The sequence below is a fragment of the Mirounga angustirostris genome, unplaced genomic scaffold (assembly GCF_029215605.1).
Source record: "Mirounga angustirostris isolate CCGP_5_RB_7025 unplaced genomic scaffold, mMirAng1.0.hap1 SCAF_17, whole genome shotgun sequence".
NCBI classification, from domain to species: Eukaryota; Metazoa; Chordata; class Mammalia; order Carnivora; family Phocidae; genus Mirounga; species Mirounga angustirostris.
Genome location: NW_026991725.1, coordinates 4,185,751 through 4,206,210, shown reverse-complemented (window position 1 = coordinate 4,206,210; position 20,460 = coordinate 4,185,751). Strand labels below are relative to the sequence as shown.

Genomic DNA, 20,460 nt, shown 5'->3' with positions numbered 1-20,460 from the left:
TCCCTGCCCAAGGAGGTACTGGTGTCCGCATCCCAGTAATGCATTCCCGGGCCGATGGATGGGCCGTGGGAGAGGTAGGGAATTAAAAGGGAAGCATTAAATAAGAGCTCTAATTAGCTGCCACTTGGGCTTGTCAGTGGGCTGGCCAGGGGAAGGGGAGGGAACCCGAGCCATCCCATCCTCTTATCGGTGCTTCGGCTAATCTCCAGGCACCTGTTTACATCCCTCGGCCACATTAGCTGCCTTTATTTATGGTGTCGAGGCCTGTGGCCAAGCTCCCACAGGCAGGTGGTTAAACAGGGAGATGGGCCCTTGCTGGCTCCCTCTTCTACCTCGCCCCCCTCCTGGGCCTCTGCTCTGAGTGGGGAGAGGCAAAGGAGGGGAGGCCCGCTCTCCCTGCAGAAAGCCCTGGTGTGAAGGGAGCTGGCTGGGGAAGGGCCCCTGTCTGTCCCCGCTCTACTCTCCCTCAGCTCCCCCCTCCCCCCGCTCCCCGAGCCCGGCCCACACACCCCGGCTCCTCACCGCTGTCTTGGCTTTGGCGATGTCATCAATCTGCAGGTGCAGGTCTTCGATCTCCACCTCCATTGCCTTCCGAGCTTTCACGGCTGCGGCACAGGTGAACTCGGACTCCTCCAGCTGGACACAGGGCCGCCCCCGCCCCAGGGAGAGACGTCAGCCAGGCCTGGGCGGCCGGAGGGCTGGACAGGGTGCTCGCAGGGGAGAAGGAGGCCAGGTGCTCTGTTCCCTTCAGACCCCCGGGCTGTGGCCTGTTGGGGCTGCACACACGGGTGTCTCCCGGGCAGGGAAGGCGGGTGCGGGGACCCATCCACGCCATCCTGGGGCTTGGCAGTCATGCCGTCTGGCATGCACAGATCCTAGGAGTCCGGTGGCTACAAGTGGCTTCTCCCTCTCCCCTGTTACCTTCCTTCTCAAGGACTCAAGAATCCCTGAGAGGGGAAGGCAGGGAGAGAAAGAACTAAAACCATAAGCATGGTTTGCCCCTTGGACCTGACCACCTCCTCTCTGTCCAGATACCTGGTTCTTCAGCTGGGCGATCTCCCTCTTGCTGGGTGCGTTGTTCTTCAGGTGGTCCAGCATGATCTGGGCGTCGGCCAGCAGGGCCTTGGTGCGCTTCAGGTCCTTCCGGAGTCGCTTCTCGGACTCCAGGTCCCGCTGGCTCACCTGGGTGCACAGCAGAAGCTGGGGCTCTGGTCTCCACCACAGAGCCTCTTCCTGTCTTCCCCACGCCCGCTGTTCACCCCTGCTCTCATTCTCAGAGCCCCCCGAACACACAACAACAGAGGCAGTGCCGGGGTCAGGCCAGGCAGTGAGAGAAGCCAGGGTGTGCTCTGTGTGGTAATGACCCCCATTCTCCATGTGAAGACACTGGGCTCCACAGAGCCCGGCCCCCCTTACCTCTGCCCAGCTTAGTATCTCTGAGATTCACCTCAGGCTCTGCTCACCTGGTCACTCAGCGTGGCGAGCTTGCTCTCCAGTTCCCGCTTCTCTCGCAGCACCTTCTGCTTATCCTCGTACTCCTCCTCAAGCTGCACTTCCATTTGTTTCAACTGGAGGGCCGTGGGGACAGAGGCCCGTCGGTCCCTTCAGTGTCGGGTGCCATCTGGGCCCCTTCCCTTCTGGATCCCCCCACCCTGACCCTGGGAAAGCTGTGGGGCGGGCTGAGCAGACCCCAGAGGGGTCAGACCCTGAATTCAAAGTTCCCAGGGTTTCAAAGCAGCCTGGGAGGGGGAGGAGGGATGGCAGCCCATGCACCGCAGCCCCATGCCAGAGTGGGAGGCTTTGTTCCAGAGTGGGCAGGCCCTACCGGGCCAGCCTCGCTGACTGCCCAGGAAGCAGGGAGCATGCGTCCCTCAAAGGACCGAGCTTTCTCTATAGTCCCCGAGGCACACATCCCAGCCAAGGCCAGGACCTCAAGTCCAGAATGGCAATGGGTGGTAGTGTGGCTATGGTAGGGAACCAGAAAACCCCTTACTTTAAAGCAGTGATGGGGGAAGCAGGGTTCGTACTGGACCCGTTACCTTCTTCTGACATGACTGCCGGGCCTCCTCCACCTCTTCATCCCGACTTTCCACCTCCTTGGAATGGGTCTGTCTCATCCGCTCCATCTCCATCTCTAGACGTAGCTTGGCCTGGAGGTGGTTGTGGGGAGGGACGAGGTTCCTTTCTGAGCGGCACCCTGACCCCTGCCCACTGCGCCCTGATGGACAGCTCTCCCAGGACTTGGGAGCAGGGGCTATCTCTGCCAGCACACTTCACTGAGCCCCCGCCTTGCTCCCGCGGCAGCTGGCTTCTCCAGAGAAGCCACCCCCCTCACTGGATGTCTGACGCCGGCCCAGAGCAGGCTGCCAGAGGTGGGGACAGTTAGGCAGCTTTTCCATTTGGCCTTCAGGCTCTAGCTCTCTGAACTGACACGGTGGCTCAGCGGCAGGCCGCGTGGGCTCGTGGCTTTCTGGCTGCCGGGTAGCCTGGGCCCCTCACCACTAGAGCTCAATCAAGATCTGTTCTTGTGGAAAGCCGCACAAAAGCATAATTATTTTCACACTGTGTCTGGCACAGATCAGGTGCTCACTCAACATTTTGTGAGTAAGGGAACGAATGAGTGACTACACGTGGGAACTTGCCCCCCTCTGGCTATGCCCTGGATTAGCTGTGGGGATGGCGGTGCCCGCCTCAGCCAGACCCTGCGGCACCTGCTCCAGCATCTGGATGGTCCCCGCCTGCTCATCCAGCTCCTCTTCCTGATCCTTGACTTTGGCCTCCAGGTCCCGGAGCTGTTTCTTGACCTTGGCCAGAGAGGCCTCATCCTTTGACTCTTGGGAAGAAATGTCCTGGAGCTCAGCCTCCAGGGAGACAACCTTCTGGGTGAATCCAGCAATGTCCATGTCTTTTTCCTGGAGCAAAAGAGAAGATGAGCCTGGGACCAGCTCTTGCCGGTGGCGGGAGGGAGCAGCTGGGGCATGGATGGTGGGTGGCCCACGCACCTCCAGTTGCTGCTTGAGGCTGAAAGCCTCGGCGAGGAGCGTGTCCTTCTCCCGCTGCAGCTTCTCCCGCTGCAACTTCTCCCGCTGGGCCTCCTCGTGTGCCTGGGAGAGCTCGCTGTCGAACCTGGGAGGGAGCAGGGACAGCCAGGGTGACTCCACCAGGGCAGGGAAGAGTCTGGGTCTCCAGCACCCCCAGGCTGCCAGGAAGCAGGGCCATGGATACGGACAGGACACAAGCAGAGGGGGACTCCTCGCATAGCCCGGAAGTGGGGGGCAGCGGTGAGGTGACATCCAGCATCACAGGCCATTGAGGCCCTGCTGGCCACCCTGTCTGGGATAGGGCACGTTTCACTGAGTGGGTCTAAGGAGCCCTTATACTAGGTGAGCCGAGGAGGGGCCCACAGACTGCTTCTGGGGAAGAGGTGGACAGGCTCTGCTCCGTCGTTGTCTTGACCTTTTCCATTTAGACAGATCAAAGCATGTGGGACCAGGGTGAGAGCAGGGTGGGCACCGGAATATGTAGAAATGGACGCCCTGCCTCATCTAACTCCTTTTCCGCGGTTCCACTTGGCCACTCCAGATGAGCAGCTGGCTCTAGCCCCCACCTCTGGGTGCCAGCCCCTGGCCAGGCCCACGTGGCCCAGCAGTACCCGTGTCCCCACCAGGACCCCTCCACCCCTCCCGGCCAGAAGCCAGCAGTCCTGCTGAGCTGCAGTCCACAGTCGGGGCCTCTTTCTTGGCTCCTCTACCTCCCAGTCTCCTATTTCCCCTGCCCAGTGACTCTAAATAAGGAGTAAATTGCTGAAATTCCTCTTAACACCTTCCCCAAATAGCTAATAAGGTTCCCTTCGAAAACTGAAAGCCTCCCCCCAACCCAACCCCACATCAAAAAAAAAAGGTAAGCAAACTCCAGGCAGCTGAAATGAAACCTAATAAGTTACCCAGCAGGGAGCGCGGGAGATGGTAACTAGGCCAGGCTGGCACTGCCATGGGGGCAGGGGGTTTGGGAGAGGGGTCCCACTAAGGGTGCCTCTAGTGAATGGGAGGGTGGGGGTAAAGGCAGAGAGGCACGGTGCTGGGAGGACTAAGATCTCCCAGCTCCCCTCACTCTGCAGGCGGCACCCAGCTGGGAGGACAGCAGAGTACCCAGGAGGCCGAGGGAAACCCGGGGTCACTGGAAGGACTCAGCTCTGCCCTGCTCACCCCCAGGGTCGTGGGTGCGGGGCTGTCCCTTCATGAAGGCACCTGGGGCCTCTGCCAAGAAGCCCTCCCCTGCAGAGGGGAACCAGGCGCTCTTCCCACTCCCTGGGGCACCCTGCTGTTCCCAGGGTGTGTGGGTTCCCCGGTGTTGCTAATAAAGGCGTCCCATTCCCATCCCCAGCCAGGGAAATTAATTTAGATTGGATTTGATCCTGTGAGGGCTGCCCCCCTCCTTTGTGTCATTACCATAATGAGATGGAAGTGGCACGGTAGTTCAACAACATTAGTCAGGAGAGTGTGTTTGTGTGGCTGAGGCAAGCAAGACATGGGGAGCTGGGTGGGGGCAAGGGGCAGGGAGGGGCACGAGTGCTTTCTGCACGGGGACTGGTGGAAGCTTCGTCCTTACTGGGCCCAGGCAGGGTAACGAGCACACGCTGCAGGGAGCAGGTCCGGAGCCGAGGCCTGAGCAGGCCTTCAGTAGGGATGGGGCCTGAGGGCTTCTCAGAGGTCAGGAGTGAGACCTGTTCACATTCCAGGCCAAGGGACCATGTCACCAAGGCCCCCCGCCAAATTCAGGCCCTCCTTCCTTCTCTCCTCCCGGGAGGAGGAGGCAGGGAGCCCTGTCTGGGGCTGGTCTAGAAAGTCTCCTGTGCCTTGGGGCAGGGGACCCACGGCAGAGGACCCACCTCCTCTGCTTCTTCTCCAGCTCGTGGTTGCGGACCTGCTGGCCCTCCAGGTGCAGCCTGGTATCCTGCAGCTCGCCCGTCAGCCGTTGGCACTTCTTCTTCAGCTGCTGCAGAGCCCGCTGGCTCTCGTCACTGTCTGCCTGCAGGTCGCCGAGCTAGGGCGCAGACGGGGGGGTGGGGTCAGCCGACAGGGAGAGGCCGGAAGCATGCATGGAGAAGGGGGGGCGAGCGAGGGAGAGATCTAGGGATGAGGGATGGGGTCGCAGCCACGCAGGGACCCGAACACACTCCAACAACAGCTTGCCCTTGGGCGTCCCCAGCCCCGGTGCTCCCAGGGCCCCGCGCCTGCACTCCTTGTCCCAGCCTCACCCGCCTCTCCAGCTGCCTCTTGCTCTGCTGCTCCACCTCCAGCTTGTCCTCAAACTCCTGCTGGAGCCGCTTCTTGGTGAAGTCCACCTCGCGCATGGCTCGCTCATACTTCAGGCGCCACTCGCCGCCTGTGGGGGTGGGGCAGGCAAGGGAGCACTGAGCGGAGGGGAAGAAGGATGCGACAGGGAGGGGCAGAAGGCGGCATCAGCCAGAGGGACTCAGGAAGGTCTCTGGGAGGACAGCTTCCTCCCAAGCCAGGAGAAGAGCAGAGAGGGCATGTGGCTATGTGTGCCGTCCTCTCCTCAGGGACCACCAGACCGTGGCCCTCAGACCCTGTCCTTATCACAGCTCTCGTGGCCCTCCATGATAATCCCCTGCACTCACTGGCACCTCTACTTTCTCATCTATCTCTGTCACTGTAGACTTGTATCAGCCCGCAGAAGGGAGATAGGCCGGGGCCCAGCTGTGGTTGCCCGGGGAGAGGCAGTGGTACCGAGCTCGCTGCTTAGGCCCTGCTGAGCTCCTCCGGCCTCAGACCCACCTGTGTCATCATCATCCACCTCCCCGTTGATCTCAGCTGCCCGGATGAGGCGGGCCTCCATCACCTCCATCTCCATCACCTCCATCTGCTTCTTCAGTGCATCGTACTGGGTCTGCAGAAGGCAGGCTTGTGAGGCTGCCATCCCAGTCCCTCCCCCAGGACCGGCCACGGCCCAGAGCCATGCAGACATGGGCACGTGCTTCCCCCAGGCAGACAGGGGTGCTGGGCCACCCGTCCCTGGGGGGGAGGGGGGGGGAGCAGATGGACGCCAGAGCATGGTGGTCATTAGCACGGGCCTGCCCTCACCTGCAGCTCCTTCATCTCCTTCTCGGCTCGGAGTCTCTCCGCGGCCTCCGCGTCCAGCAGCTGGGAGGCGGACTCTCCCGTGTTACGTTCGTCAGTCAGCTCCGATGTCAGCTCCGAGATCTGGGGTTGGGGGGAGGGAGTCGCCACCAGCTGAAATGCCTGCCTCGCTCAGCTGGAACCCCAGGGGGGCCTCCTGGGCCTGGCACCCCGCACAGGTGGGCCAGTCGGCCTGGCGCTGGGAGTCACTCACCCGGGTCTCCAGCCGGTCATTGTTGAGCCGAAGCTCGTTCCGCTCCTTCTCCACCTTCTCAAGCTTGTTCCGCAGCTGCTGGATCTCCTCCTAGGGTGCAGTAAAGAGGGCAAAGTGAGCCGGAGGCTCTGAGAGAGGTTGGCGCCTGGACTCTGCACCACTGGGGTGAATGAAGCCAGTGAAGCTCGGGCCAGGACACAGGGAACAGGAAGCCCCTGCCTCCCAGGGGCCCCTATCCCTAGACCCTTCCCCAGATGCTGAGGACGCCTGAGATTTTATACCAGGAGGCTACCCAGCAATTTAGCCAGCGCCCCAGAGGAATGCCTTGTGTTTGACAGGTATCGTTCAAGGACATTGGCTCTCTGGACTAAATAAAGAGCGCTTGGGAGCCCAAGACAAGCCAGCAAGACTTTTTGCCCACAGGGATGAACTAGTCCTTTTCCATCGACTTGGCCCTTCCCGAGCTGTTACGTACGTCTTTGTTCCGGATCTGCTCCTCGGACAGCTGTACCTCGATGAGGGGCCGCACGGTGGTAAAGAGTTTCCACCAGGCCCAGTCCTTCACCCCTTTGTTCTTCTTGATGTTCTTCTGCACACAGCGAATGGCCAGGTCCTGGATCTAAGTTGGGGGGGAGGGTGGTGCACAGCAGGGCTCTCAGTCCCAAGCCCAACCAGGACTCCCCCCACTTCCCTCCCCCTCCCCCCGCTCCTCTGGCCACCTGACTCCTCTGGCCACCCAGCCCTCGCTCCCAGCCTCTCCCCATCCCTCAGAGAGTGGGCAGCAGAGAGCCTAGCCCTGGGAACACCGCACTGGGCACTAACCACTCTGCCGTCATTAGGAATAATTTCATCTGCTTTATTTGCTGCCTGATTATTTCCAGCACCCTGGCCTAGATGTGCTATAAAACCTAATCTTGCTGAAACACAAGAGGCGGTGGTGCTGGCTGTTTTATGGACTTGCTAATAAGAAAAGGAGTCGCTGACACAGCTCCTTAATCTTCATGGTCCAGAGCCCACCTATGATCCAGAGCCTGCCTTCGCCTAGGCGCTGCCCCCCACTCCCAGCCCCAGGACCAGGCCCCATGGCCCCAGTGCTGGGCATAACCAGCAGGCTCGCTGGCACCAAGGAGCTGCCCATTCCCCACCCTGGCCCAGGGCATGGTGGCCCCGGGAGGTCCCTGCTTCTTCTCCCCCAGGTGACAATAACTCATAGTCCCAAGACCAGCCTCCTGCCCCAGCATGTTCCCTTGAACCCCCCACCCCCACCCCACTCCGGGAACTCTGCTCTGCCATCTAGGCTGGGGAGTGGGACAGAGATACCCTGGAACAGCACCTTTTTCTTCTTGAAGTGCTGGCGGGCCAGGTAGCCCCTGCAGGCCGCCTGGAACAGGGTTAGGTTCCTGCTGGTTTGCTCATCCCGCTGCTCCTCCAGCCGAGCCAATGTGCCGGCCCGGAAGAACACCTGTGGGGAAGCAGGCCAGATGAAGGCGGGAGATGGCTGGGGACACAGGACACCAGCAGGCCTGGGAGGGGGTCCTTGGCCCCGGGAAGAACCTGAAAATCCAAGGGAACAAGAGAGGAGGGAAGGAGCAAGGAGAGGCCCCAGGAAGGCTGAGGGAGGAGGGCCAGGCCGGGGGCTGGGGAGGTTTCTCCGGAAGAGGAGGAGTAAGGTGGGAAACTTAACTTCAAAGAGAGATAAAAGGAGAGGGAAGTCAAAGGGAAGGTATCTGGGACAAGAAGGACATAAAGCAGCCACAGTCAAATGGGGACAGGACACCCCTCAGCAACATCTATGGCGGTTTGTTCCTGCAGGACCACCAGCAACACTGTCTGTGCCCCCTATGCCCACAGCCCACTGGAGGGCCCAACTGCGGGTGCCAGCTGCCTGGGATCAGGCCAAATGGATGGTGGTGAATGTGTGTAAGGAGAGAAAGGTCCAGAAGCCGTGCGCAGAGAAAGGGTGGGGCCCCATCCCCGGTCCGGCTCCTCTCAGACAGCCTTCTCTTTCATGTGCCAGCATCCCCCCCACCCCCCCCACACACCCAGGTTTCAGCTCATGAAAAAGCCAGGGGGGTGGGCGGGGGCTGGCCCAATCAAGGGACCTGTCCTACAGGTTTGGGGGCTGGAGGGCAGACAGGAGAAGAACCAGCTGGGAGCCCCCACAGCCAGAATTTCCTCTCGCTCTTTGGTGCTCCGAACTGGGGCTGGGTAAAGTCTTCCCTGCTAAGAGAAGAGGGGGAAATACACAGGTGAGAGAAGACTCTGGGATCCTCACAGAGGGCAAAGAGACACCTAGGTGTGTGCCCACCTCCACCCTGCCCAGAACACAGAAAATTCCCTTCTGTGGGGCAAAGAGCACGGGAAACACTCAGAACCAATATGTACAGTGTCCCCAGCCCTCCCTTCAGGGAATAAGTGGAGAGAAGGCCTACACTTTCTGCTGAGAAAGCTTAGCCTCTGGCGACTGCACAGAAACCTAGTCCCCTGGGGCTGGCCTAGGAGAAAGCCAGCTCAGGTCCTCAGCAACGCTTGCTTCCCCAAATCCCACACTCATGCTGAGTGCCTGGGGTCTCCCATGGCCTCAAGTCCTACCTGAGCCTTGATGTCTCACAATGTGTGAGCCTGAAATTCCACCAGGGGGTGGGGAATATCCAAGTCCCCCAGGAGGCAGACATAGGGGCTAGTGGTCAGGGCACATAGCTGGTCTGACTAAGACAGGAGAAGGGAGGTGGCGGGTTAGGGGCTGGAGAGTGGCCCCCATTCTTAGCGTCTCACAATGAGAAGAAAAAAGATGGCCTCAGGACTGGAGCGGGGAGCCTGAGACCTCTCTCATGCAGCTGTACATTAGTGGGGTTAAGAGTCCTTTTGAGTATTGGGTGAAAGCTCAGGGCCCTCTCCTTCCCCAACAGACGCATCCATACAAATTTTATAAACAATATCAGGAGGCTCTCAAGATCCTCTAACACCCTGCCCGAACCCTCAGGGTCCCGTGGGCTCTGACTGAGACCCCCTCCTCTGAAGCAATACGACGAACACACGGAATCTCTGCTCAGCAGCCAGTCCAACCACAGCCTAGAGGCCCTGAAATTTCTCTCCCAAATCAGATGTGAGCAAATATCCAACTTTGCCCCTAATTTCTCTCTGAGCTTGAGTGGGCCCTGGGGCTCGTCCGCCTCGGCCAGGCACCGGGGATGAAGCAGAGGGTCTGAGATGGTAGCTGGGAAGAGGACCGGCCTGTACAGGCCCTCTCTTGCCCAAGACATGCCTTGGAGGAGGTGCCACCCCAATGCCAGCCAGCAGCAGCCCCGACTGCCGAAGGGGCAGGAGCCCGCCCAAGAGACCGAGAGGCTGAAGCGAAGCCTCTGACAGCAGGCTTCCCAGGGAGGAAGCTCAGCCGGCAGCCCCTGAGCTGACAGATAGCTGGGGACGGGAGAGGTTGAGTCAGACACAGCAAGAGACCCAAACCAGAAAAATGACACGGAAAAAAAGAGACCACAGAACACCCAGAGAACAAGGAAAGACACAGAAAATGACAGAGCCAGGAACCGCCAGGGCCAAAAGGAAAAGGGAAAACCAGCCGAGACAAAGATACAGCCAGGGGATGGGAAAGCGAAGGGGCAAGACCGTGACTCAGAAGACAGAACCGAGAGAACAGAGCAGACAAGCAACACCAAGCCTTTTTTGCGAGCATCCGCGTCCGCCTCACACTCCCCACAAAGCCCCGGCACCTGGAGTTCCCTCCTTCCCTGCTGACAGGTGGAGAGAGGTTCGGCATCCCCCCTCGGCTCCCGAGTGCCCCTCCCCCCGCCACGGCCCTTGGAGCGCATACGTGGAAGCCGCCCGTCAAGCCTCCCAGCCTGAGGAGAGAGAGGCGAGCAGGCCTCCTGCCCGTGGGAGGGACGCTCGCCTGACCCTCTGGCGTGGAGTGATGCAGCAGACTGGCACCCGGGCCCGGGCTTGCCTGCCCTGCAGACGCCACGTTCCATTCCGTGAGGAACTGGGCTTGTGGGCAGGTGGTGGCGGCACGGCCTCACCGCATCCTGCTCGGCCTTCTGGGGCCCTAGCAGCCCCGGGAGCGGGGGGCGCCTCTGGAACACTCTGCCTACTGCCTTCCTGCTTTGTCCAGCTTTCCTCCCTTCTGTTCTCCCCACTCTCCACACCGGGACTCAGGCCAAGTTCAGGGCCACCTTCCAACCCACTCCCCCTCCCGACGTCACGGGGGTGTTCATGGCTCTGAACGAGTCGGTTATTCAGAGGAGGGGAAGTCAGAAGGGGAGGGCCAGCCACTGGGACAGGGTGACCAGAGAGTGAGGGCCGGGCCCTACCGCCCTCCTGCAGTGACCACTCACCCGGCTCAGGCCCAGGCAACAGCTGCTCTTCTCCAGGTCCAAGGACTCCAGCAGCTCTTCCACCGCCTGCAGAGAGACGCCTCTGTCAGGGAGGCCAGGGGCCACCCCCGTCTCCGCACAGGGCTTCGCCCAGGCCGCGAGTCCTTCCCGGGCCTCCGCGGAGGCAGTCCGTTACTCATTCAACAAGCACTTTCAGTGGGCTTCCACACTGTCAGGCCCTAGATTAGATTCTGGGGACGTAAGGATGACTACGAGAGCAGTAAGTTGTCTTGCTGGGGAGTGAGACAAGTGAATTAGTGAAGTACACAGAGGAGGAGGCAACTAAGTCACACAGGGACCATGGAAGGCATCCTGGAGGAGGTGAGGTGTAGCTTGTGCTGAGTCTTCAGTTACAAGGAAGAACTAGCCAAAGTCGGGGAGAGGGCATTTCGGGCAGACGGACGAGCGCGAGCAAAGGCATGGAAGCGCAAGACAAGAGAACGCGCTGAGGAAACCAGGTAGTTCAGGAGGGAAGGGGGTAGGGCGGTTAAGGTACAACTAGAAAGGTGGGCAGTAGCCAAAGGGTGGGGCACCCGTGTGCGCTGGGAGCCCCCGGAGGGTTCGGTCAGGGAGGGACAGGATCGGATTTGCATTTTCCAGGGATCCCCACTGGCACACGAGGGGAGAATGGACGGAGACCCCCTCAGGCAGCTACTGCAGGAATTCACAGAAGAGGAGGCTAGAGCCTGACCCAAAAGGAAGGAAGAGGCGGAAATGCCAGAGATGTGAAGGAGATAGAGGGGGCAGGGCAGCCGACAGGGAGGAATCTAGGGACACCACAGCACTGGGGTTTCGGACTTATATAGCTAAACAGATAATGGTGCCACTCTCCAAGGTAGGAAACGGACGAGCCAGAGTAGGTTGGGGAGGGGATGGAATCAATGTGGTCTGAACATGCTGAGTTTGAGGCATGCAGGTAGAAAAGTCCAGAAAGCAGCCAGATAGAAATGCACGTCTGAAGTTCAGGAGAGAGGCCTGGGCTACAGGTATTGATCTAGAAATCGTCAGTACGTATGTGGTAATTGAAACGATGGGTGTGAATGAAGTTGGCCGGGGAGAGGCTGTAGACTAGAAAGCACAGATGGCCAAGGACAGCGTCTTAAGGAAGAGAGACCTTTACTTCAGGGGCAGGTAGAAGAAGGGATGCTCGGAGGGAAAAGGCAAAGCCAGGAGCGGCAGCAAGGAAGCTGAGCAGAGAACAGAGTTGTCAAGAGAGTCAGATGTTGCCAAGAAGCACAGTAAGGTGGTCATTAGCTCTGGCAACATGGAGGGCGATGGGCGACAGAAGACCAGGCCCAGGGTGTCGGGGCTGGGATCCAGGCAGCTGAGGGTGGAGGGACGGGTGGTGGCGGCGGGGAGGGGGCAGGCGAGCCACAGACAACTGCCTGGCGTGAGAGAGGGCTGATGGGAGGCTCTTTTCCAAGCAACTATCTGCAGGATGTTTCTCCGCTGAGAGGAAAGAGCCAGCGGAGGAGAGGCTGAAGGAACGGGAGAGAGAGAACAGTTAGCGTGGATGGAGCGGGCCTCCAGGGAGCCCCGGGGAATGGATTCCAAAGCACAGGAGGAAGGGATTGGACGAGGGAGGGGATACCTCTCCCACCCAGACAGGAGGGCTGAACAAGAAGGCACCTGAAGACAAGTGTACACAAGGCAGAGGAGGAAGCTGGAGCCTCAATTTTATGACCGATTAGAGGCAAGGTCAATTGCTGGGCAGATGACCTGGGTAGGCAGGGTAGCGGGGGACTGGAGGAGAAAGATGGAGAACAGAACAGCAGGGAAGGAGCTTGGAATAGGGGCCAGGGAAGGATGCGGCATATGAAAAACTTGCTGGGCCACAGCAAGGGCCCAGTTGAGGCTGGAGACCATGAACCTGTAGGACTTCAGGTCCACCCGGTTGTATAATTTTCTCCCCTAGCCCTTGGGAAACCCAAACCGAGGAGTGCAGATGCCCGGAGGCTGGCCCTTCAGCATGGGGGTTGGGCAGGGCAGGTGCCCCGGGAGGCACAGGAGAGCTGAGGGTGATGAAGGCCAAGTGACTGGAGGGCAGGACCATGGCATTGAGGTGAGCATAAAAGAAAGTCAGAAGGGAATGGACAGAGCAGAGAAAACGCAGTGGGGTCCAGACATGAGAGGTCTCAACAGAGGCAAAGAGCAGGTGTCCTGAGAGGAGAGAAGTGAGGTGCACAGGTTAGGAGGCTGTGGGCAGGGAAGGCCATGATGGAATTGAAGATTTCCGAGGTGAAGCATTTCCAGGGGTGACAAGATCTGGGTGTAGCTGTGAGTAGGAGGCTGGAATAAAGGTCAGGGGTCAGAGAGAAGGGGGTTGTCGGGTGGGTCATCTACACGCACACCAAGGTCACCCAGGACACTGGCAGGTCCTGGATGGAGAGAAGTTTTTGAGGCCTCCGTGAATGTGGGTCTGTGATTCAGGAGGCAAGGGGAAGGGGGATTTCTGCCCCATTCTGCAGAGCATTCTCCCTCTTAGGGAAGCCATCCCAAGGTCTGAGATGCCTTCAGAGTCAGGCCGGGTGCCTGAGGCAGAGCACAGGGAAGGAGGCGTCCTCTGCTCAAGGAGCCCTCTGGCTCTCTGAGGAGCTGCCTCTGGGGGGTGACAGCCCTGTTTTCAGCAACCTGTACTGACAAGGGGCCCGGGAGCCTTCAGCTTACCCTGGCACCGGAAGGCCTTGCCGTATCAATCTTGCCCTGAGGACGGACGCTTGCCCCACCCCTGGACAGCTTCCTGCTGCAGGAACCATCCCTTATGTGGAAGTTAAGGCCGAAGGGCCCAGGGGCTACCAGTGGTAACACCCAAAACACAGCTCTTATCTGCCTCCTGGGAGGCTCTTAGATGGCCAGCTCACCAGAGAGCGGAGACCCCCAACTCTGGCCTCCAAAGAGAGTGGGTCTTCTCTGATTCCTACAGGCCACGCCCCAGGCTGCCTTCTCCCCACTGTCCCAGCTTGGCTGCCACGCGCCCCTGTCCTGGCCCGGGCGGCCAAAACCAGGAGCTAGAGCAAGGGCCAGCCGGGCTCTCTCTAGGCAGGGAGGGGCAGCTGCTCGGAGGGGTCTGAGCAGAAGGGGGTCTGGTAGGGCTCTGGGGCCCAGACCTACCCGCCTCTCATCCACCACAATGTAGTTGCGCCCATGTTTCTTGGTCAGGTGTGGGGCCAGGACGTCGAAGCGGCGGCGGAACTCGGAAAACACCATGTGGTCAGGGTAACCTAGAGAGAGGGCAGCCCAGAGCCAATTCGCACTCGGGGACAGTTACCGGAAGGGGCAGAAGCTGCTGGGGGAGGAGAGCCTGAGGCTGAGGCAGACCTGGGAAAGGAGGTGCGGGAGGAAGAGGCAGGGGTACGGGACAGGGGTCTGCAGGACAGTTAGGGCTGCCCTCCCATGGGGCTGCAAGGTTACAACGGGAACGGGTTCCTTTAGAAATAAGCGCCTTGTCAGTGAGGTGTGCGAACAGGGGACGGCTGCCCACCTGGAAGGAATGCTATGGAGAAGAGAGATGCTTTCTAGCCTCCGAGTCTAGGACTCTGCTATACCCAGAGAGAACAACGTCTTCAGGACTTAACAAGGAAAAAGAAAATCGGGCCACAGAGAGCAGCCGAGAGGAAAGTGCATGGGCTTGGGGTCAGAATCCTGGCCCTGGCTCTTGACACCATGTGATGAGTCATTCAACATCTCTGACTCTTGCTTTCCTCATCTTTCAAGGGGGGACCTGCTGCTTACCTTGCACGGTAGTCATGGGGTTTGAATGAGAACATATGTGGAAAGCACGGCTTGGCTCACATGATGGGTGTTCAGTAAAATGCTCCTTCCTTTCCCCAGTTCCCTGAAGCAGGATACAGAAAGGGTGCCCTTCCTGCTCCCATCCTGACCTTGAGCCCTAGACCGGGTGACCCAAAGACTTCTAGATTCTCTTTCCCTGAAGAGCACTACTTCTAGCAGAGACCTCCCTGCTGTGTAGGCTTGAGGCCAGGACAAAGGTCAGATGGCTTCTGGCTTGGAGCAAGGTCGGGATGGTGGCTGGTAGGAGGTCACCCTGAGCCACCTGAGGGCACCAGAGCCCACAGTGGGGGACTGAGAGACCCACTCATACACATTCACAGAATTTCAAACGGAAAAGGGGTCTTAGACCAGATCCAACTCATCTTCCAGGCCTGGGAACTGAGGCCGAAGAGGTGGACTGACGGGCTTGCTCAAGGTCACAAAGGCGGCAGCTGGAGGCAGAGCTGGACTCCAAACCCGGGCTCTCGAGAGCCCGTCAGGGGCTCGCTCTGCTACACCAGCCTCACTAGCTCCGGGAAACCCTCCAACTGGGAGATGAGGCTGATGCATGTGCCCGATAATTGAAACAGGAGGCGGGGGCCGCTGAGGGGCCAAGATAAAGTGAGCTATTGATTGTATCTAAATTGCAATTAAATTGATGGGCCAGGATAGCAGGTCTGGACGCCTGGCATCTTAATTAATCATCAGCGCTATCGATGGTGGCTGGGGGCTGGGCAAGGGGAGGGGGGCCTGCTGCTGCTGGCCTCATCGATCTGCTTGTTTGAGTAAAGCACATTGATTTTGGTTCAGAGCGGTAACAATCTGGTTTTGAAATAATAAACACCAACTCCATATCAAGACGTGGGGACAGATCGAAGATTTATTTAGAGCAGGGCAGGGAGCCTGTTTTGTGGCTTTGACTGCTAAGGAAAAGTGATGGTCCATGGGGATGCCTCAAGGGGACCTGGCTATGGGCAGGTGGGACCCTGCCAGTTCTCCTATCAAAGGAAAAAAGGGCAGAAATCTGGCAGCCCATAACTTCCCAGGCAAATGAAACCCCACTCGAGAGGCATGAACTCAGAAGCTGGCCCGCATGGGTCAAATCTCGCTCTGCCACTCATGAGCTGTGTGACCTCGGGCAAGCTACTTAACCTCTCTGAGCCTCAGTCTCCTCATCTGGGGACAGTAATAGTACCAACATCTCATGAGATGGTTGTGAGGATTAAAAGAGTAGTGTGTATGATGAGTCCAGAACGGTGCCTGGTAGGTTACAAATGTTCTAACAATGCTGAGCAGTTGCCCCTTGAACAACGTGAGTTACACCCCCTGCGCAGTCGAATATCCAAATATAACTTTCAGTTCCCCCCGAAACTTAACAACTCATAAGCTACCGTTGACCGGAAGCCTTACTGATGACATAAGCAGTCGACGAACACGTGGCTGTATGTGATGTGTAGGACGAACCGTATTGTTACAGTAAAGCAAGGAAATGTTATTGAGGAAGGCAGAAGGAAGAGAAAACACGTTTACCCTACCGTACTACAAAAAGCCCGCGTGTGAGTGGGCCCCCACAGTTCAAACCCAAGTTGGTCAGGGGTCAACTATGCTATTACTCTCACCCCTTCCAATCCCTCCTCCAGATGGGACCATAAAAAGGATCTGGCTGAACTTTCTTGGGAATTTTAAGTACCTCAGAAAGATTTAGCACCTCATTTCTCAGTGGGGGGTATGGCCCAGCCTGCTCTCGGAGGTAGTTAGCGTCACTGAGCAGAAGGCTCTAGGTGGGCACAGGTCTGCTGCTGTGGGCAGAGCAGGGAAGGGGGGAGGGGGGTTGTGTGAACAGGGCCTGTGGGGCAGGGCGGGGAGGGGCTGAAGGGGACGAATAGAGAAAGGAGAGGAGGGAGAAGGGAGGCAGCCAGGTGGAAAGAAAAAGAAAGGAACAGACCGGGCTGGAGAGACCACCCCCCAGCTCCCCGCCACCCCACCCCCACCCCCAAGCAGGCACCAGAGCAGAAAAGAGATCCAGGGCCAGACCAGAGACAGGAGGGGAGCAGCACCCCTCTAGCCCCACGGGTCCCATTTGGAAGGTGGGGAGGAGCAGGAACGGCTCCAGAAAACAGGAGGAGTGGAGACGCAAGGAGGCCCCACCTTGGCGGTACATGCGCATGGCGTCCAGCAGGCGGGAGCCCCGGAGCTGGGCGCGCAGCAGGGGCACGTCCAGCTGCAGGAGCCCAGCCTCGCAGTGGTCTCCCGAGGGCAGGTCCAGCTCGCTGCTGCTGCTGACTCGGCGGGAGGATGCGGACCGGGGCTCCCCGGCCCAGCCCTCTGCTACGGGCAGGAAGCAGTGCACGAAGTGCAGCTTTGATTTCTTGACGGTGTCAATGAGGGCGTCCTGCCAAAGGGAGAGGGACAGGCCTCGGTGGATTCTGGGGGCCCAGCCCGTGCCCAGGAGAGCATCTCTGCTCCTCGCAGGATGGCAGGTGTCCCACCGCCGGCCAAGACATGCCAAGCCCGGACAACTCCACCCTCACGAGGCCCGAGGGGCCACTCAGGCGGCAGCACTGAACAGAGGACCCAGCAGAGGGGGATGCTGAGTGGGTACCGGGTAAGCCGGGTGCTCCCCAGAACGGCCAGAGGAGCCCCGAAAGGGCCATGGGGCCTGGGCAGGCACACTCACCACCTGCAGCTTAATCTGGATGCACAGTGACTTCTTCTTGACAGCCGCCATGCCCGTCGTGAAGGTCTTCCGCATGCTGGTGGCCCGGCGCAGCGCCAGCTGTGAGCCGCCCTCCAAGCCTGCGATGGAGCCTGACAGCACCATGGCGCTGCCTGCCCGGCCCAGAAACAGGCTGCTGATGATTTTCCTACCAGAGGTGGAAGGGTGAAGGAGGGAAGGCAGTCACTTTGAGAGACTAGTAGAGGGTGTCCTCCCAGTTCCTAGGACACCCCCAAGTCCCCCATATGGCCGTGGCCAGGGGCCTGGGGCTGCATGCCCCACACCCTAGAGAGAAACTGGAGGGAAATCTACAAACAGGAAGAAGAGAAAACCAGTGGGGGGGTGGCGGAGGGGGACAGAAGTGTGATCCTCTCTTCTCCATCACTAGGGAGGGCAGAAGTCCAGGATGGCAGGAGAGTTTAGAGCCCAGCCCTCTCTGCCATACCATATAATCTGCGTATGACATCTACTGGTTGTTATGTGCACCCCCCCCAACTGGGCAGGGAGTTTTGTTTTATTTACTGCCAGGTACCTAAAAGAGTAGGCGCCCAATAATTATCTGCTAAATAAACAAAATGGATGACAGGCCTTATGTGACTGAGGGGTTTCTAAGGCTACTCCTCCCTTCTTTTAAAGTTTTTTACTTGTGTCTTATTTTATTTATTCATTTTTTTTAGTAATCTCTACAACCAATATGGGGCTTGAACTCAGGACCTCAGGATCAAGAGCTGCACGCTTCTTCCAACTCAGGCAGCCAGGTGCCCCATTTTTTAAAGTTTTTTTGTTTTGTTTTGTTTTGTTTTTGTTACTCCTGCCTTCTGTGAAGAACCTGGAGGTGCTATTCAAATTTCAATCTACAGGTCCCTCCAACCATGTCCATCCCACTTCTACTCCAGGAGGCCACCCCCAGGCCCTCCAGACCAACTGGCCTTGGCTGTCCCCTCTCAGGAAACAGAGGCCATCAACCCCGCTGGCGAGGGGGCCTCTGAGACCAGGAAGCCCAAAACCAGCCTCAGGGATGGGACATGGGCCGGGTGAGTGGTGTTCTTACTTCTGGGAGTCCTGCAGGAGCCGGGGGGCATTCTGGGTGGCTGGGTTCTGTTTGGTGTAGCTCAGCCAGCCAGCCACATTGTACTCAACCCAGTTGGTGCCATGGCTGTGGCCCAGGAGAAAATGATGTGGTTTGCTGCTGCGCAGGAGGGGGCTTTGGCCTGAGCGGGGGAGAAGGAAGGTTCGGATCATCAGGGCACAGGCCCCCAAAAAGCCCAGGGACTCAGTGAGCCCTTCCAGGCAGTACCGTCTAGACCCATACAAGTGGGTTCTCCGGAGAGGAAGCAAAAGAGCCCTCCATGGGTACCACCTACCTTTCTTGTCACCTTCCCGGGGGCCATAGTAGGAGAAAAGGCGCTCCAGGAGGGCGTCCTCGGTGGCCCCGGGCGCCAGCGCCTCCTCTTCCAATAGCCAGAGCAGGCCCCTCGCCTCGTCAGTGCGTGCCAGCGAGCGGACCTGTGGAGAAGCGAAGAGAAGCCACCGTGTCTCACGGAGCCCCTGGCCCGGCCACACACTATAAACTTGCTACACATACGCACACGCACTGCAGCTCCTGTCACTCCTGGCTGACACGTTGTGGGGCAGCCGGGCAGCAAGGGGAAAGAGGGAGCGGGACAGAGGTTAGAGAGAGAAGCCCACAGCAAAATCTCCTTCCCAGGAATCGTGTCCAGAGCCCCGAAAGGCTGAAGGCTTCTCGTGAACCATCCTCGTCCTCTTGGAAGTCACAAGGGCCTTGGGTGAGCCCATGTTGCTCTCACAACCTGGGCATCACCTCCCAGGCAGATTAATGAGATAAAAATTCTGGAAGGCCCCAGGCAGGGGGCGTGGCCTGAAGGAAGCTGTCAGCCAGTGACAGCTGTGGGGTCAAGCCTGGTCCCCCTGACAGGGGGGATCCCAGAGAGTGTTCCGAGCACTGCAGGTGGGACTCCTGCAGGGTCAGAGGCTCAAGTGCCAAAATCGTAAGATGGGTGGCTTAGGAGATATAACAGCCGGAATGGGTGGAGTCGGGGTGATGGCATAGCACATGTCCCCATCTATAGGGAAGGGCCGCCCATCAGCTTGCAGCCCACCGCTGTCCCGGAAGAACACTGGCCTAGCATTGGTAAAGCCTCCAGCTTTTCAAGAGAATTCTGATTTCTAATACCCTATGCGGGTCACACGAACTAGACTGTGGCTGCATCTGGGCTGAAGGTGCCTTTTCCATGGCATTTCCAAGACTTCCCTGAGCAAGAAGGATGGAACCTTCCCTTACACCCCACTCCTTCCTGGCCTTTCGGGACTGGGGGGACAAGAGAAGTAAGAAAAGTGCTTTTCCCTCTCTTTGCACCCAGCTGCCTGCATCGCCCCCCCACCCCATGGTTGCCCAAGGGAGTCAGTGTGACTACCAGGAGGAAGCAGATGTGGCCAGGGACAGATGGGGAGCTAAGGTCCCAGAGTGGCTGGAGCTACATGGCAGGACTGGGCAATGAAGCCATTGGACAGTGAGTGGCAGACTCAGCACCCAGGGGCCCTGTCCCCAGAGGTGCCGAGGTCCATCGGACAGAGAGAGCAGGGAAGGGAAGGGATAGCCAAGTCCCATCCAAACATGCTATCTGACATGCTGCCCCTCCTAAGCCACAGGGACTGACTTCCCCACATCTCCTGGGAATGGCAAAGGCTCTCAGCGAAGGCCAGCTGGGAACCCAGGTGTCAGGAAAAGAAAAGCCAGCTTCCCTGGGGCGGGGGGGAGGGGACATGGAACTTGGGTACTTTAAATACTAGTCCCTAGGGGGACACTCACTTTCCCTGGGGCCCCAACCCCTTGTTAGCACAGCAGGGCCTGCCCACAAGGAAGATAGAGAAGGAGGCAGGGGTCAAAGCAGAGATGGGAAGCAGCAGCCTAGCAAAAATGCCAATTCTCTAGTAAAGTGCCTTCTGAAACTTCCCTAACTGAAGACAGTCAGCACATGCCAAGTGCTCATCAGGCCAGCCAAGTGCCCGAGATCCTCATCCAAAGTGACAAAGCCTGTCCCAAAGGTTGAGGGGTGAGGGCTCATATTTGGAGCAAGGCACGGACTCCCTATTTGCACAGACGCCTCACCCACTCTGCTTGGCTGCACCAGTCTTTTGGGGACAGTGGGAGGGATGACTCTGTCCTCTGGGTCCAGCCCAGCCCTCACCACCAAGGAGGAGACACCAGGC

General features: G+C 58.9%; 1 protein-coding gene across 14 annotated transcripts in view; it reads right to left on the bottom strand.

Moving 5' to 3' along the window:
- MYO18A (myosin XVIIIA) overlaps positions 1–20,460 on the bottom strand; it is a 95,466-nt gene that overhangs the window by 17,796 nt on the left and 57,210 nt on the right. For all 14 annotated transcript variants that reach the window (XM_064582910.1, XM_064582911.1, XM_064582902.1 and 11 more), the window contains 19 exons: positions 18,594–18,735; positions 18,281–18,440; positions 17,191–17,377; positions 16,662–16,905; positions 13,854–13,963; positions 10,704–10,769; positions 7,688–7,816; positions 6,830–6,973; positions 6,355–6,444; positions 6,105–6,224; positions 5,799–5,910; positions 5,258–5,385; positions 4,889–5,043; positions 3,003–3,126; positions 2,712–2,912; positions 2,040–2,150; positions 1,464–1,568; positions 1,036–1,182; positions 523–636 (listed from right to left, as the gene is read on the bottom strand). In XM_064582910.1, coding sequence (XP_064438980.1) covers positions 523–636; positions 1,036–1,182; positions 1,464–1,568; positions 2,040–2,150; positions 2,712–2,912; positions 3,003–3,126; positions 4,889–5,043; positions 5,258–5,385; positions 5,799–5,910; positions 6,105–6,224; positions 6,355–6,444; positions 6,830–6,973; positions 7,688–7,816; positions 10,704–10,769; positions 13,854–13,963; positions 16,662–16,905; positions 17,191–17,377; positions 18,281–18,440; positions 18,594–18,735 — 2,589 coding nt within the window. The remainder of the gene's footprint in view (positions 1–522; positions 637–1,035; positions 1,183–1,463; positions 1,569–2,039; positions 2,151–2,711; positions 2,913–3,002; positions 3,127–4,888; positions 5,044–5,257; positions 5,386–5,798; positions 5,911–6,104; positions 6,225–6,354; positions 6,445–6,829; positions 6,974–7,687; positions 7,817–10,703; positions 10,770–13,853; positions 13,964–16,661; positions 16,906–17,190; positions 17,378–18,280; positions 18,441–18,593; positions 18,736–20,460) is intronic.